The sequence below is a fragment of the Salmo trutta genome, chromosome 2, assembly GCF_901001165.1.
Source record: "Salmo trutta chromosome 2, fSalTru1.1, whole genome shotgun sequence".
Classification (NCBI taxonomy): domain Eukaryota; kingdom Metazoa; phylum Chordata; class Actinopteri; order Salmoniformes; family Salmonidae; genus Salmo; species Salmo trutta.
In genome coordinates, this window is record NC_042958.1 from 72,838,228 (window position 1) to 72,850,645 (window position 12,418).

Below are 12,418 nucleotides of genomic sequence, written 5' to 3' on the forward strand. Positions count from 1 at the left end.
GGGAAAGCATAAAGTTAGGTTATGTTAGGAGAGTACATTGACAATAGCTGTGTGTAGTGTATTGTCGATTCAAAGACAGGCGTCACCAAAACCATAAAATCAGCTAAAATTATGCACTAACCTTTTACAATCTCCATCAGATGACACTCCTAGGACATTATGTTAGACAATGCATGCATTTTTAGTTCTATCAAGTTCATATTTATATCTAAAAACAGCGTTTTACTATGGCGTTGATGTTCAGGAAATCGTTTCCCTCCAATACCGGCAGTCAAGTCATGACAACAAAATAATTAATTAATATTAGAAAACATTGGTAAAATATTATATTGTCATTCAAAGAATTATAGATTTACATCTCTTGAACGCAATGGACTTGCCAGATTTAAAATTAACCTTACTGGGAAATCACACTTTGCAATAATCTGAGCACTGCGCCAGAAAAATACGCATTGCGATACAGACTAACCGCCATGTTGGAGAGATCTAAAATCGAAAATACTATGTAAATAATCCATTACCTTTGATTCTCTTCATCAGATGTCACTTCCAAAGAATCCCAGGTCCATAACGAATGTAGTTTTGTTCAAAAAAGCTCATCATTTATGTCCAAAAACCTCCGTGTTGTAGCACATGATCTAAGCCAGCCGGACTTCACTTCACTTCAAGAACGGAAAAAATATATTTACGTTCGTTCAAACATGTCAAACGTTGTATCGCATAAATCATTAGGGCCTTTTTAACCAGAACATGAATAAAATTCAAGGCGGACCATTGGGTTCTCTTTTAAAACGTTTCGGAATGAGAGTACCCACCATCAACTCGCACGCCAGGTGTCTAATGGGCCATCACGTTCCATGGCTCTTATTCGGTCAGATCTCACTGTAGAAGACTCAAAACACTTTGTAAAGGCTGGGGACATCTTGTGGAAGCAATAGGAAGTGCCAAAATATTCCTCAGCCCCTTTGTTTTTCAATGGTATAGGCTTAAAGTCAATTCAACACATCAGGTATCCACTTCCTGTCAGAATCTGTCTCAGGGTTTTGCCTGCCAAATGAGTTCTGTTATACTCACAGACACCATTCAAACAGTTTTTGAAACTTTAGGGTGTTTTCTATCTATATATAATAAGTATATGCATATTGTAGTTACTTGGTAGGATTATTAAAGTGTACTGTTAGCTAGCTATCTAACGTTAGCTGGCTGGCTCACTAGCTAACGTTATGTGTATGATCTGTGTAGTTATATTATTCGTATTTCAGAGTCATTTGCATTGCTAGTTATAGCCTAATTTTAGCTAGCTAACACTGAACCTGGTTGGTTAGCTACCTGCAGATTGTAACGATCGTCTGAAAGAGGGGACCAAGATGCAGCGTGGTTAGTGCTCATCATGAAATGTATTTACTGAGAACACTTTAGACAAAATAACAAAACGACCAACAGTACCGTCAGGTGCAAAACACTAAACATAAATAACTACCCACAAAAGCCCAAAGGAAAACAGGCTGCCTAAGTATGGCTCCTAATCAGCGACAACGATGTACAGCTGTCCCTGATTGAGAGCCATACCAGGCCAAAACAAAGAAATACAAAAACATAGAAAAAAGGACATAGAATGCCCACCCAAATCACACCCTGACCAAACCTAAATAGAGACATAAAAAGGCTCTCTCAGGTCAGGACGTGACACAGATTCATGCAGGGTAGTAATGTTATGAGTTGGGGTTATGGTTCATTGTTTAGCTAGCTACCTACATGTCTAAAAAAAATTTTAAAAGACTCCACTATGCAACTAACTATTTCAATAGAATGTTAATAATTTCGTTGCAATAACTGTCGATAGACGTATCTGGTAAATTTGCTCTGGCTTTCTGCTCCGATTTCAGAGCACTCTCATCTGACTGAGCCAGAGCGCAGAATAACTTAAGAATTAACGAACGCTCAACACCCTTTGAAAATGGCTGGTGTCAGTAAACGTTGGCAAAAAAGCATCATTAAATTGTTGTCTGCAGCACAGTTGCAGTCACCAACTCTCTGGATAACATAAAAACAGCCTTACCAGCTCTGCTAGGGTGAGTCAAATGGTCAGAGTGAGCTGTTGTCTCATTTGTGTCTGGAAGTAGCTAACAAGGTAGCCAACCTTAGCCAGTTACCTTGGGTGCTTGACTGCTGTTAGGTCAGAATGCTCGGATCAACCCTACTCCTCGGCCAGAAAGTCCAGTGTGCACTCTGAACGCTCCGAAAGCGAAACACTCTGAATTTACAAACTGACAATCTGACAACGCTCTGAGTTTATGAATGCCCAGTGCTCTCTCTGAGCACACTCTGGCACTCGAGATTAAATGTAAAACACACGTAGTATAAACCAGCCTTTAGTCTTGAAATCTTGGTTGTTTAATACATGGCCTCACATGTGAATCCTTAAATAGATGGGTGGGGCTAAGGCTTTAGAGGGTGTGAATGATCCTGAATGGGTGTAGACACAGAAGAGCACTCAAGTAGGTGTACCAAAACATTAAAGGGCCATTTCCTCAAAAGTGAGGTTACAAGTTTAGCAACTTTCAAAGCAGAATTACTTTCCCATTGTTCCTCAACTGTAATGTATGATATACTATTTTCTAGCTCTGAGTCTCTACTTTTATCCAGTGTAAAAAACACAATTTTGCTACATAAAACCGAATCGAGACGGTCGGTCACATATTGCTAAAGGCCTGTTTTGTCTGCATGCTGTTGTTCACTGATTGATTTGCGGCACGTTCCTGGCTATGCCTTGTTTTTGGGCCACATCCACAGTTGAGCAATTTAAGGTGTACTGAAAAATTAATCCTAAAGTATTCTGAAACATGAAATGCAGTGCTTAATTTGAGCCGACAGGATCCGGCATCTCTCATTTTGGACTGTTTCCTTCCGGAACCATTTTGGCCAGATCCAGTACCTCTCTTGGCATGAATGTTTTTCTCTCACTTTTTGCAATGTAAACAATTGAATAAAAGAGAATTTGAGTTTCTCTTCATTAATTCTCCTGCCCCCCAAAAAACACAATGTGAAAAAGTAGATTTTCATTACAGGCCTGATAGTCCAAGAGTTGATTCAGGTTGGGCCGGCCCGGGTTTATGGTTTGCGCAACATTGTAACCTACAGTATATTTGAGACAAGCGGGCACTGTGTGAGAAGCGCACCTGTTTCTCTCAGAACTAGAAGGAGATTAACTTTTTATGATCTTTCTCCATTTCTCTGCTCTGATAGCCATGAGCCTGCAACTCTCATCTCTCCAGTGTTGCACTTTGTAATCTATATCCTTATAGAATCATAGCCGTGCGAACGGTTCTGGAGGAGCTGCATCACCCCTAATAAATTTGCCAAAGTTATAGAATTACTGCTATCTGTTCAGAAAGAAATGAAATAATTTAGAATAGCCTACTATACCATGAGAAGGCCTATAATTTAGCCACAAAGGATCAATCTCTTTTTTTCTTTTTTTATCTGTCTCATAACCCCTTACACCCATGTGTTTCAAAACTCCTTAACGTTGGTGGCAGCTCAGTTGCCACTAGTTTTAGTTTTACAAAACACTTCATTTGAAAAACAATGAATTAGCACACAATACAGAGGATGTTTAAGAAAATACAGTATATTGAACTTAAGTGACTTTTCTACCAAAACCAAAGTGTGGATTGCAGTCACTTCTTAGAGCAGTCTAATCTCAGTTAACCCAGAACTAAAATATTGCGTAATTTGGTCAGCTGCGTGATTCAATTTTGGGTCCATATGTCACGCTCTGACCTAGAGAGCTGTTTTTTTCCGACGCTCCCCAGTCTGGAGCCTCCGGCGACGGTCTGCAGCCCGGAGTCTTCAACGGCGGTCTTCAGCCCGGAGTCTTCAACGGCGGTCTTCAGCCCGGAGTCTTCAACGGCGGTCTTCAGCCCGGAGTCTTCAACGGCGGTCTGCAGCCCGGAGTCTTCAACGGCGGTCTGCAGCCCGGAGTCTTCAACGGCGGTCTGCAGCCCGGAGTCTTCAGCGGCGGTCTGCAGCCCGGAGTCTTCAGCGGCGGTCTGCAGCCCGGAGTCTTCAGCGGCGGTCTGCAGCCCGGAGTCTTCAGCGGCGGTCTGCAGCCCGGAGTCTTCAGCGGCGGTCTGCAGCCCAGAGTCTTCAGCGGCGGTCTGCAGCCCAGAGTCTTCAGCGGCGGTCTGCAGCCCAGAGTCTTCAGCGGCGGTCTGCAGCCCAGAGTCTTCAGCGGCGGTCTGCAGCCCAGAGTCTTCAGCGGCGGTCTGCAGCCCAGAGTCTTCAGCGGCGGTCTGCAGCCCAGAGTCTTCAGCGGCGGTCTGCAGCCCAGAGTCGTCAGTGGCGGTTGGCGTCCCAAAGCCTCCAGCAATGATCCACGGTCTGGTTCCTCCGGACACACAGAAGCGGGGGGGGATCAGTGGGCGGTGGGGGTGCTACGCCCTGAACCAGAGCCTCCACCAATTATAGATGCCCACCCGGACCCTCCCCTATAGGTTCGGGTTTGCGGCCAGGAGTCCGCACCTTTGGGGGGGGGGGGGGTACTGTCACGCTCTGACCTAGAGAGCTGTTTTTTTCTTTGTTTAGTTAGGTCAGGGTGTGATAGAGGGTGGGCATTCTATGTTTGCATTTCTATGTTTTGGCCGGGTATGGTTTCCAATCGGTGGCAGCTGTCTATCGTTGTCTCTGATTGGAAGCCATACTTAGGCAGCCTTTTTTCCTTTAGTTTTCGTGGGTAGTTGTTCTCCGTTTAATTTTTATGTTGCCTGACTGAACTGTTTGCTGTCGTTTTGTTTCTTTTGTATAAGTGTTCGTTTTTCATTAAAATATATTATGAGCACGCAACACGCTGCGCCTTGGTCTCCTCTATACTACGCATGTGACACCATAGGTGTTAGAAATTGGGAGTTCCGGTTTGCGAAGTCTTCACCGTCAGCAAAAGGAAGCTCTTCCTCATGTCCTTGCAACAGTTATTTCACAACAGTTTTTGTGAATAAAATGTTCTATATGTTCCCTTTAACATCCAGTTTTGTGTGCTTATTCTTTTACCATTGATACATTTTAGGCTATTTTGAGATCTTAATGTAGATCAGGTACTGCTGGAAAGTCTACCAATGGCATATGCATATTTTTGTGAGAAATTACACTGGTCACTGAAAATATTTATAAAGTAATTATAAAGTATAAATAGCCCACACTTTTGATGAGGCCACACAAAAATATTTAAATAATTATTAGTAAATGATTTATAAGGACCTACATCTTATGAATGGAGTAATGATTAAGTTATTATAAAGTGCTACCAAATATTGTTTCTAAAATATTGTTTCTGTAGTTAATAAATGATTCCAGTGGTTGATGTTCATGCTGAAGTTAAATGTGGGCCCTTATGCTCTGTCATCATTGTTAGTGAATGAGTGTAAATGCCTGGAAAATCACAAGCTATATAATGGGAAATCACATATATATTAGCAAATGCTACCAAAGTGCTACCAAAATGGGGACCTAAAGCTAGCTGACAAGCTAGCTAAATGGTGGCAGTAGTGGTTGATGTTACTGTATGGCTCATTGAATGGCAAGGCAAGGGAAGCACATATCATGTTTTAAATGTCCTTCTTACAGGTGGAAGCTAGCATTGCGGTAGAATTGGGAACCAGCATGGATCCTATTTGGTAGATTTGATTGAATCTGGATGCAATAAACCAATATAACTTTCAGATTGATTACGATTTGACCTCTGGCCTCTAACTGATTTGTAATCTCCATACAGGATGCGGAAACGGAGAGAAGGTATGTATCAGGAAACACATTTTTTGGTTACAATTTGGAACTTTCATGTACACCTCTTTCCATGACATAGACTGACCAGGTGAATCCAGGTGAAAGCTATGATCCCTTATTGATGTCACTTATTAAATCCACTTCAATAGTTGGAGATGAAGGGGAGGAGACAGGTTAAAGAAGGATTTTTAAGCCTTGAGAAAATTGAAACATGGATTGCGTATGTATACCATTCAAAGGGTGAATGGACAAGACAAAAAATGTAAGTGCCTTTGAACTGGGTATGGTAGTAGGTGCCATGCGCACAGGGTTTGTGTCAAGAACACAACCATGGGAAGCATTGGAGTCAACGCTTTCGAGCCGTTGTAGAGTCCATGCCCCGATGAATTGAGACTGTTCTGATGGCCAAAGAGGGGTGAAATATAATTTTTTTACTGAGTGGAATGGCTGCGTGACCAGACTCTCAGGACGCCTGCTAAAATACCGTACCTTCTGCGCATGTGCTACTTTCCACAATTGTTTTTAACTCCAGTAGCTCTGCTGCTGCTCCCCCCTCCCTTCCTGTTCTACTCACCCTGAGGTGATGATCAGATGTCTTTGTCCGTTGTAAGACATGTTGTACAAACAACGACATGATCAACCATACAGATCGAATTTACCGCCTACACATATTGCAACCTGAGTGCAGCAGACTGATCACATGTTGAGAAAAACTCTGGTTACCGCTAGGTGCCAAACATTCGGCTGCTCAGGAGTGGAAAAGGCTACTCTTGCAAATTTCAATGATGCGCTGTCGAATAAATCGTGTGTTCCATGATCATTGAGAAGCAAAATAACAGTTTTATGTTATTGATGGTTAAAACACAGATTATTTGGCCCCAGTGCAATGTAAATACAGGACTAGGCTACAAGTTACATGTAGGCTAGGTTATGTTGTCTTGTAGGCTAAATGCATTTGGTCATGTCGTCCTAAAGTAGCCAGCAAAACATATATTTCAGTGGAGGCTGCTGAGGGGAGGACGGCTTATAATTATGGCTTGAATGGAGCGAATGGAATGGCATCAAACACATGAAAGACACGTGTTTGATGTATTTGATAACATTCCACCTATTCCGCTCCAGCCATTACCATGAGCCCTTCCTCTCCAATTAAGGTGCCACCAACCTCCTGTGATATCTTTTTTGGAATGTTCATTTCAAATATCCTCTGTGCTTTTATTTTATCTGAGCAGCAGCTACTTTAAAAGTAATGCATATTTTCAGGACATTATATGGTTGTATAGCTATGTGGAAGAGGCGTCCTGAGGGACGGGGTGGGACGATCTAGTCAATTTATTAATAGTGTGTACACTATTTATAATGTATTTTATATTGCATATCTTAATGATCCTGACAAAGTATCGGCCATCTTGAGTGGAAATTGATACATAAAAGGAAACATAACCTATAATAAACCTTCTCATAAAACATTGTAAAAGCTCTAATCTTGGCAACCCAGAACCAAATTTTGCATGAGCGCTGGTTCTAGGATGTTGAGATTGGTGCAGGCGGCTGAACCAGGGCGGATCTTCTTAATGCTTACTTACTTATATTGCTTGTTTACTGTGCTTATTCAAGTTTTCATAACGTGTTACCCATTTTTCTGTTAATGGTGTTTGCTGTGAATATGACATCACATTTTATGTATGTTTTTGCATATGTACCACAATGGTCAAATAAACCTACATCTAAGAGTATCTGTGTGTGTATGTACCAATTTCTCTGCTTCCTTGTCTCCAGAATAGCAGAGACGATGAAGGCTACGGATCCAGAATTGCTTCAGGTGGATGAATTTAAGAATGAACAGCTCTTGAGTTTAACCATCAACCTCCTGCTTTTCATCCGGTCCCAGGTCCCTGTCACCAAGAAACTCTTTCAGAGCTGTGAGTTCAATATCGATTTATTTAAAGATCCTGTGCAATCACTTTTATTACATTAAGTGTTCATTAAGCCACAAGCTAAAGATTTATAAACACTTTTCAAAATATATTTTCCTCCAAAATACTTTTACAATCTGAAAACATTTTTTAAACTGAAATGAATTGATTGCTTTTACGCTGGGAAAGTGGGAGGATATTATTGTCCAGGACCACAGCTGTGGTTCATTCACTTTTTCAGCCATGCTGTTGCCACTTAAACATTGTAAATGGGTGTACTAACCATCAAACATTATTGTGGAATGTTGTAATTCACGTTGGCGTCAGCAATGTTTTTTCGACATGATTTTTCCCCAAAATAATTGAACTAGCTTTATCCTAGTATTTTGGTCGTTTGGGAAGCTTTGAGTTGTCGCGTGTATTAATGTTGTTGTAATCGGACAAAACAAGTATCGTAATGGATATGGGCAATTGTCCTGATACTATAAGAATCCTAGTATTTTTTGTTATTATCGGGGAAAAAAGTAATTTCCATGTGCCAGTGCAAATCTTTCAATCAAGTGCGAGGTGTTACGTGGTCGAAATAACTCAACTGTCAAGTTTGCCTGTCTGTAAAAAGATCCTGCTGCACTGATTGGATAGAGAAGTGATCATCTGATCATTTCTCTCATTTTTCAGTCTGTCATTTAGATTGCTGCTGCCTCCTGTAAGCCTGCTACTATGATAAAACAGGATGTTTGCTAGCATAGTATCTAACAAGCGGGGCGAGGGTAGGGAAAAGAAGATAAAATGCTGATGCGCATTCTGACTGAGTGACAGCCAACTTGTCTGCCAGCTGCAAGTTGAGGACACACAGACACACAGCTTTTTAGGTCTATAAATGCGCAGGAAGATTTTGGTATTTTGCCAACATCTACTTTGGCAAATTAAAACACTTTCATGTTTATCGATCACGAGTATCATCCGACTATCAACTGTTATTTTACGAATACAATTACAAATACGAGTATGGCCAGGTCGACACACCCCTAGAAAGCAGATCAATCAGATGGCCTTCCTACCAGTTCTAAACTATGGCGACATCATCTACACGAATGCAGCTGCTGCTCGTTTTATCACGGGCGACTGGTTTTGCACTTACCATTGCATTCTCTACACTCTAAAAAAATGCCAATTTTTTTTATTTTCTGTAACCCAGCGCTGAGTCACTATATTACATACCCAGCACTGGGTTATTTTGACCCAGCACTGTTGGGTTACTTGAATGACCCAACACGTTGAGTTACTTTATTTACCCAAAAATTTTGACCCAGCAGTGGATTGCTTTTTACTCTTTTGCTGGGTTATTGTTATTCATGTATTTTTGTTATTTCTTACTTTATTGCTGGTAAAACATTTTTAGAGTCTGTACATTTTCTAAAGGTAGCAATCCGTCTAACAACAACAATCAATTTTACAACGTTACTACACAGTCTATGAAATTCTTAAATTGACATATGGCCAATCATGACAAATTGGAGATAAAATGCAAAATGTTTATTGGCAGATATTAATTTCAGCTGCAAAATGAAGTCATGCTAAAGATAAGACAAATGAGGAACACACAAATAAACAAAAATTTGAGGCACAATCCATGATTTGAAAAACACAGCAGCCCTAGCAATTAAAATTAAAGCTGAGGAAAGGGGCTGAAGAAAAGTAAACACTTTACCCTATACTCACCCAACCCCTTCCAGGTATACATTTTCAAATAAAATCAAATGTATTTGTCACATACACATGGTTAGCACAAGTGTAGCGAAATGCTTGTGCTTCTAGTTCCGACCATGCAGTAATATCTAACAATTGGAATTGTGGTAAAACAACAACGAAACATGTCTTCTGCTCCAGAGCCTGCCCATTCATGATGGTGAATGCCAGGGAGTAGAGGTGATTGTCCCTGAGAATGAAGGGTTTGGGTCTCTTGTTCTTTTGGTTGCCTGGCGGAGATATTCAGCCATATTGGTGTTGTTAAGCCCGAGACGAAGTGGCACGGCAAACTGTGCCAATATATCCTGCAAACACCGGCTTCGAGGTTATTATCACTTTTATACAACGGGTTACCAACATATCAAAATAATGATTGACATATCTTCATAAAAAATGTTATTTTGATGAATTTATTCATACTATTTCATCCTTCCACAAGATATAGTCCCGACACAAATCTAGGGTTGCTACCCAAGCCGGCTGGTTGTTCGTTCTATCGGTTTGGTTGCTAGAGACGCGACCCAGTCGTTCAGTCTTTTTGTTCTATATCTATGGACGCGATCCAGTCGTTTGTTCCAAATGTTTCATTGCCATACTGGCTGGCAACGTTCTTAACACTTGCTTGCTAGCTAGCCAACTATGGCTTACTTACAGCCAAGTCAAAAAGTGCAGCCAGAATAACAGCAAAGTAGCTGCGTATGCATTTGTTTAAGCTGTTTTCTAGTGACATTTATTTGGATACATCCATAACAATGAGCTAATGAGGCGAGATTTCGCCTGGCATTGAAAATGTGCTCACTCGTCAGGACACTGTTGTTCAGAGGAGCTAGCAAACAACACAGCTAACACAATCACTTCAAACTGAAGCTGGAAACACTGCAAACTAGCTGCACTTCATTTCATTAGACCTTTTTTCTATTTACATTTGTTTGTATACTGTATATCCATAAAATTTATGCCAGCTGACTCATGATTTCGACAGGCTAAGATACACTGCCTGCCTGTCTGTCTCGTCCAGACACATTCATTACTATGGGACAGCTGGAGATCGAATTTGAATATTGAAACAATGTTGCAAATGTCGGAGAGACAGAAAGCAAGGTTTATACAAATCTCCCCGCTGTTGAAAATTAAACGTTAGTCTAAAAGAAATGTGATATAATGTCTAGGTGCTTTTTATAGTGGAGATCAAGTTTATAACGTGCCTTGCTGGGCTGATGAGACAGTGGGTTGCGGAGTCAGATGGAACAGAGTAAATAGGCATTTTAATGTCATAGATTTAGCCGGTGGTAACTTGTGGAATAGACACCGGATGGAATGTAGTTTTAATCTATCAGCATTCAGGATTAGGCTCACCCATTGTATAATATTCAATATTCCACGTATTCCATGTATACTTACGGGACATTATGACTTTTGGGCCTCATCAATGCATGGGTGGGCAGTCTTCTTTCCAACTCGTTACACTGTTGGTGGGAAAAACACTCTCAGGACCATGTCGTCTTTAGTATCTGGGGGACAAAGACATAAAAAGCTTTTATGGGACAGACAAAATGGATAAAAGTGGATTAACATTTGAGACACTACTTTAATTTCTGTATGTAGCTTCCTGAACTCGGGTACACTTGGGGTGGGAGAAACACTCTCAGGACCATGTCCTCTTTGTATCTGGGCAGTCGGGGACAAAGGCGTAATGTTAGCACAGTTTATTAAGTGGAGAGTCAAACTGGATAGCCTAAACTTGGATGTACAATTTAGACACTCCTTTCATTTCAATATAATGTTAAAGTAACTGTCTGCATCCACATTGAGACTAACTAGCCAGCTTACTAGCTAACTCAGAAACAATTAGGCTATAAAATCCATCATAAAAACATGAGTTATAAGCTTGCCAACTAGCTACAACCATGTTAAATTAACTCAGAGACAGGGAATAGGCCTAGCTAGCTTAATATAATATATAGCTAGCTAGCCAAACCGTATGAGAAACCTATTTAGAGCTAGCTAGCTAGCTAAACTATCTAGCTAAGTTTGCTAGCTAGCTTGCTCGATAAGATTATCTAACATTGTCAATGACTGATATAATATTTAATTATGATTATTAAACCTGAATGGATAATTAGTAATGTTAGCTTGCTAGCTTTTTACTCGCCGTTTTTGGTCAGCCACTACACCTTGCCGAGTTGTCTGTCGAAAAGTAATTCCACTCAGCGCCCGTGTTGTGTCGAAAATCTCCCCCCTGACGGAATTCTCCCGCCCTTTCTAATTTCCTTAATTTTGTGGCTAGAGTCAAATACTTTCTATGGCACACATCAGAGTCAAGTACTTTCTATAGAACAAACTTTGTCAGGATAGGCAACCGAAATTAATAATGAATGTATGTGTGTTATATTAAACATAGAGGGAGAAAAATGTTGGCAAGCAATACACATTTCAGAACAACTATGGCTGAATTTTTATCCTTACACTTTCAAAAATACTTGTCGAATAAGACATGGGAGAGATGACGAATTTTGAGATTTATTTATAGACTAATACAAATCAGTAGCGGATTTAGGTACGGGCGGCATCTTGCCCCCATGTGCGGGCAGTGAAGAGGGGGTTCGCCCATGGCGCCATACAAGGTATAACCTCCATATACACTTGAAACAAATAGCCAAACCGAAAACTGCAGACAAAAATGCTTTCTGCTGCTAAGATCAGTGAAATGTTAGCTATACGGACAACGGAGTGAAGAGTAGAAATCTCAACTAGCAAGCAAGTCACAGCAATGAACACGAAGGGGGGGGAGAATTCTAGCAGGGGGGAGATTTTGGCACAACACCGGCTAGTCGACGAGATTAGGTAAATTGAGAACACTTTCTTTAACCTCAATGTCAACTTCTTTTCTACATTGCATTGTTGTTTTTAGCTGTAAAGATTATGTATTTGGGATGTTTTCAGTGTATTTTGAACGCTTTAGACAATGTGAT

At 40.8% G+C, this 12,418-nt stretch overlaps 1 protein-coding gene and 1 long non-coding RNA gene across 2 annotated transcripts in view; one reads left to right on the forward strand and one right to left on the reverse strand.

The window, feature by feature from the left end:
- si:ch211-28p3.4 (zinc-binding protein A33) overlaps positions 1-12,418 on the forward strand; it is a 30,892-nt gene that overhangs the window by 16,219 nt on the left and 2,255 nt on the right. Inside the window, exons 4-5 of the mRNA XM_029714181.1 lie at positions 5,771-5,790; positions 7,561-7,703. Of these exons, the coding sequence (XP_029570041.1) occupies positions 5,771-5,790; positions 7,561-7,703 (163 nt within the window). The remainder of the gene's footprint in view (positions 1-5,770; positions 5,791-7,560; positions 7,704-12,418) is intronic.
- Positions 9,219-11,307, reverse strand: LOC115162721 (uncharacterized). Its single transcript, XR_003869628.1, has 2 exons — positions 10,848-11,307; positions 9,219-9,751 (listed from the first exon to the last, which is right to left on the reverse strand). It is a non-coding gene; the product is annotated as an uncharacterized LOC115162721 (long non-coding RNA).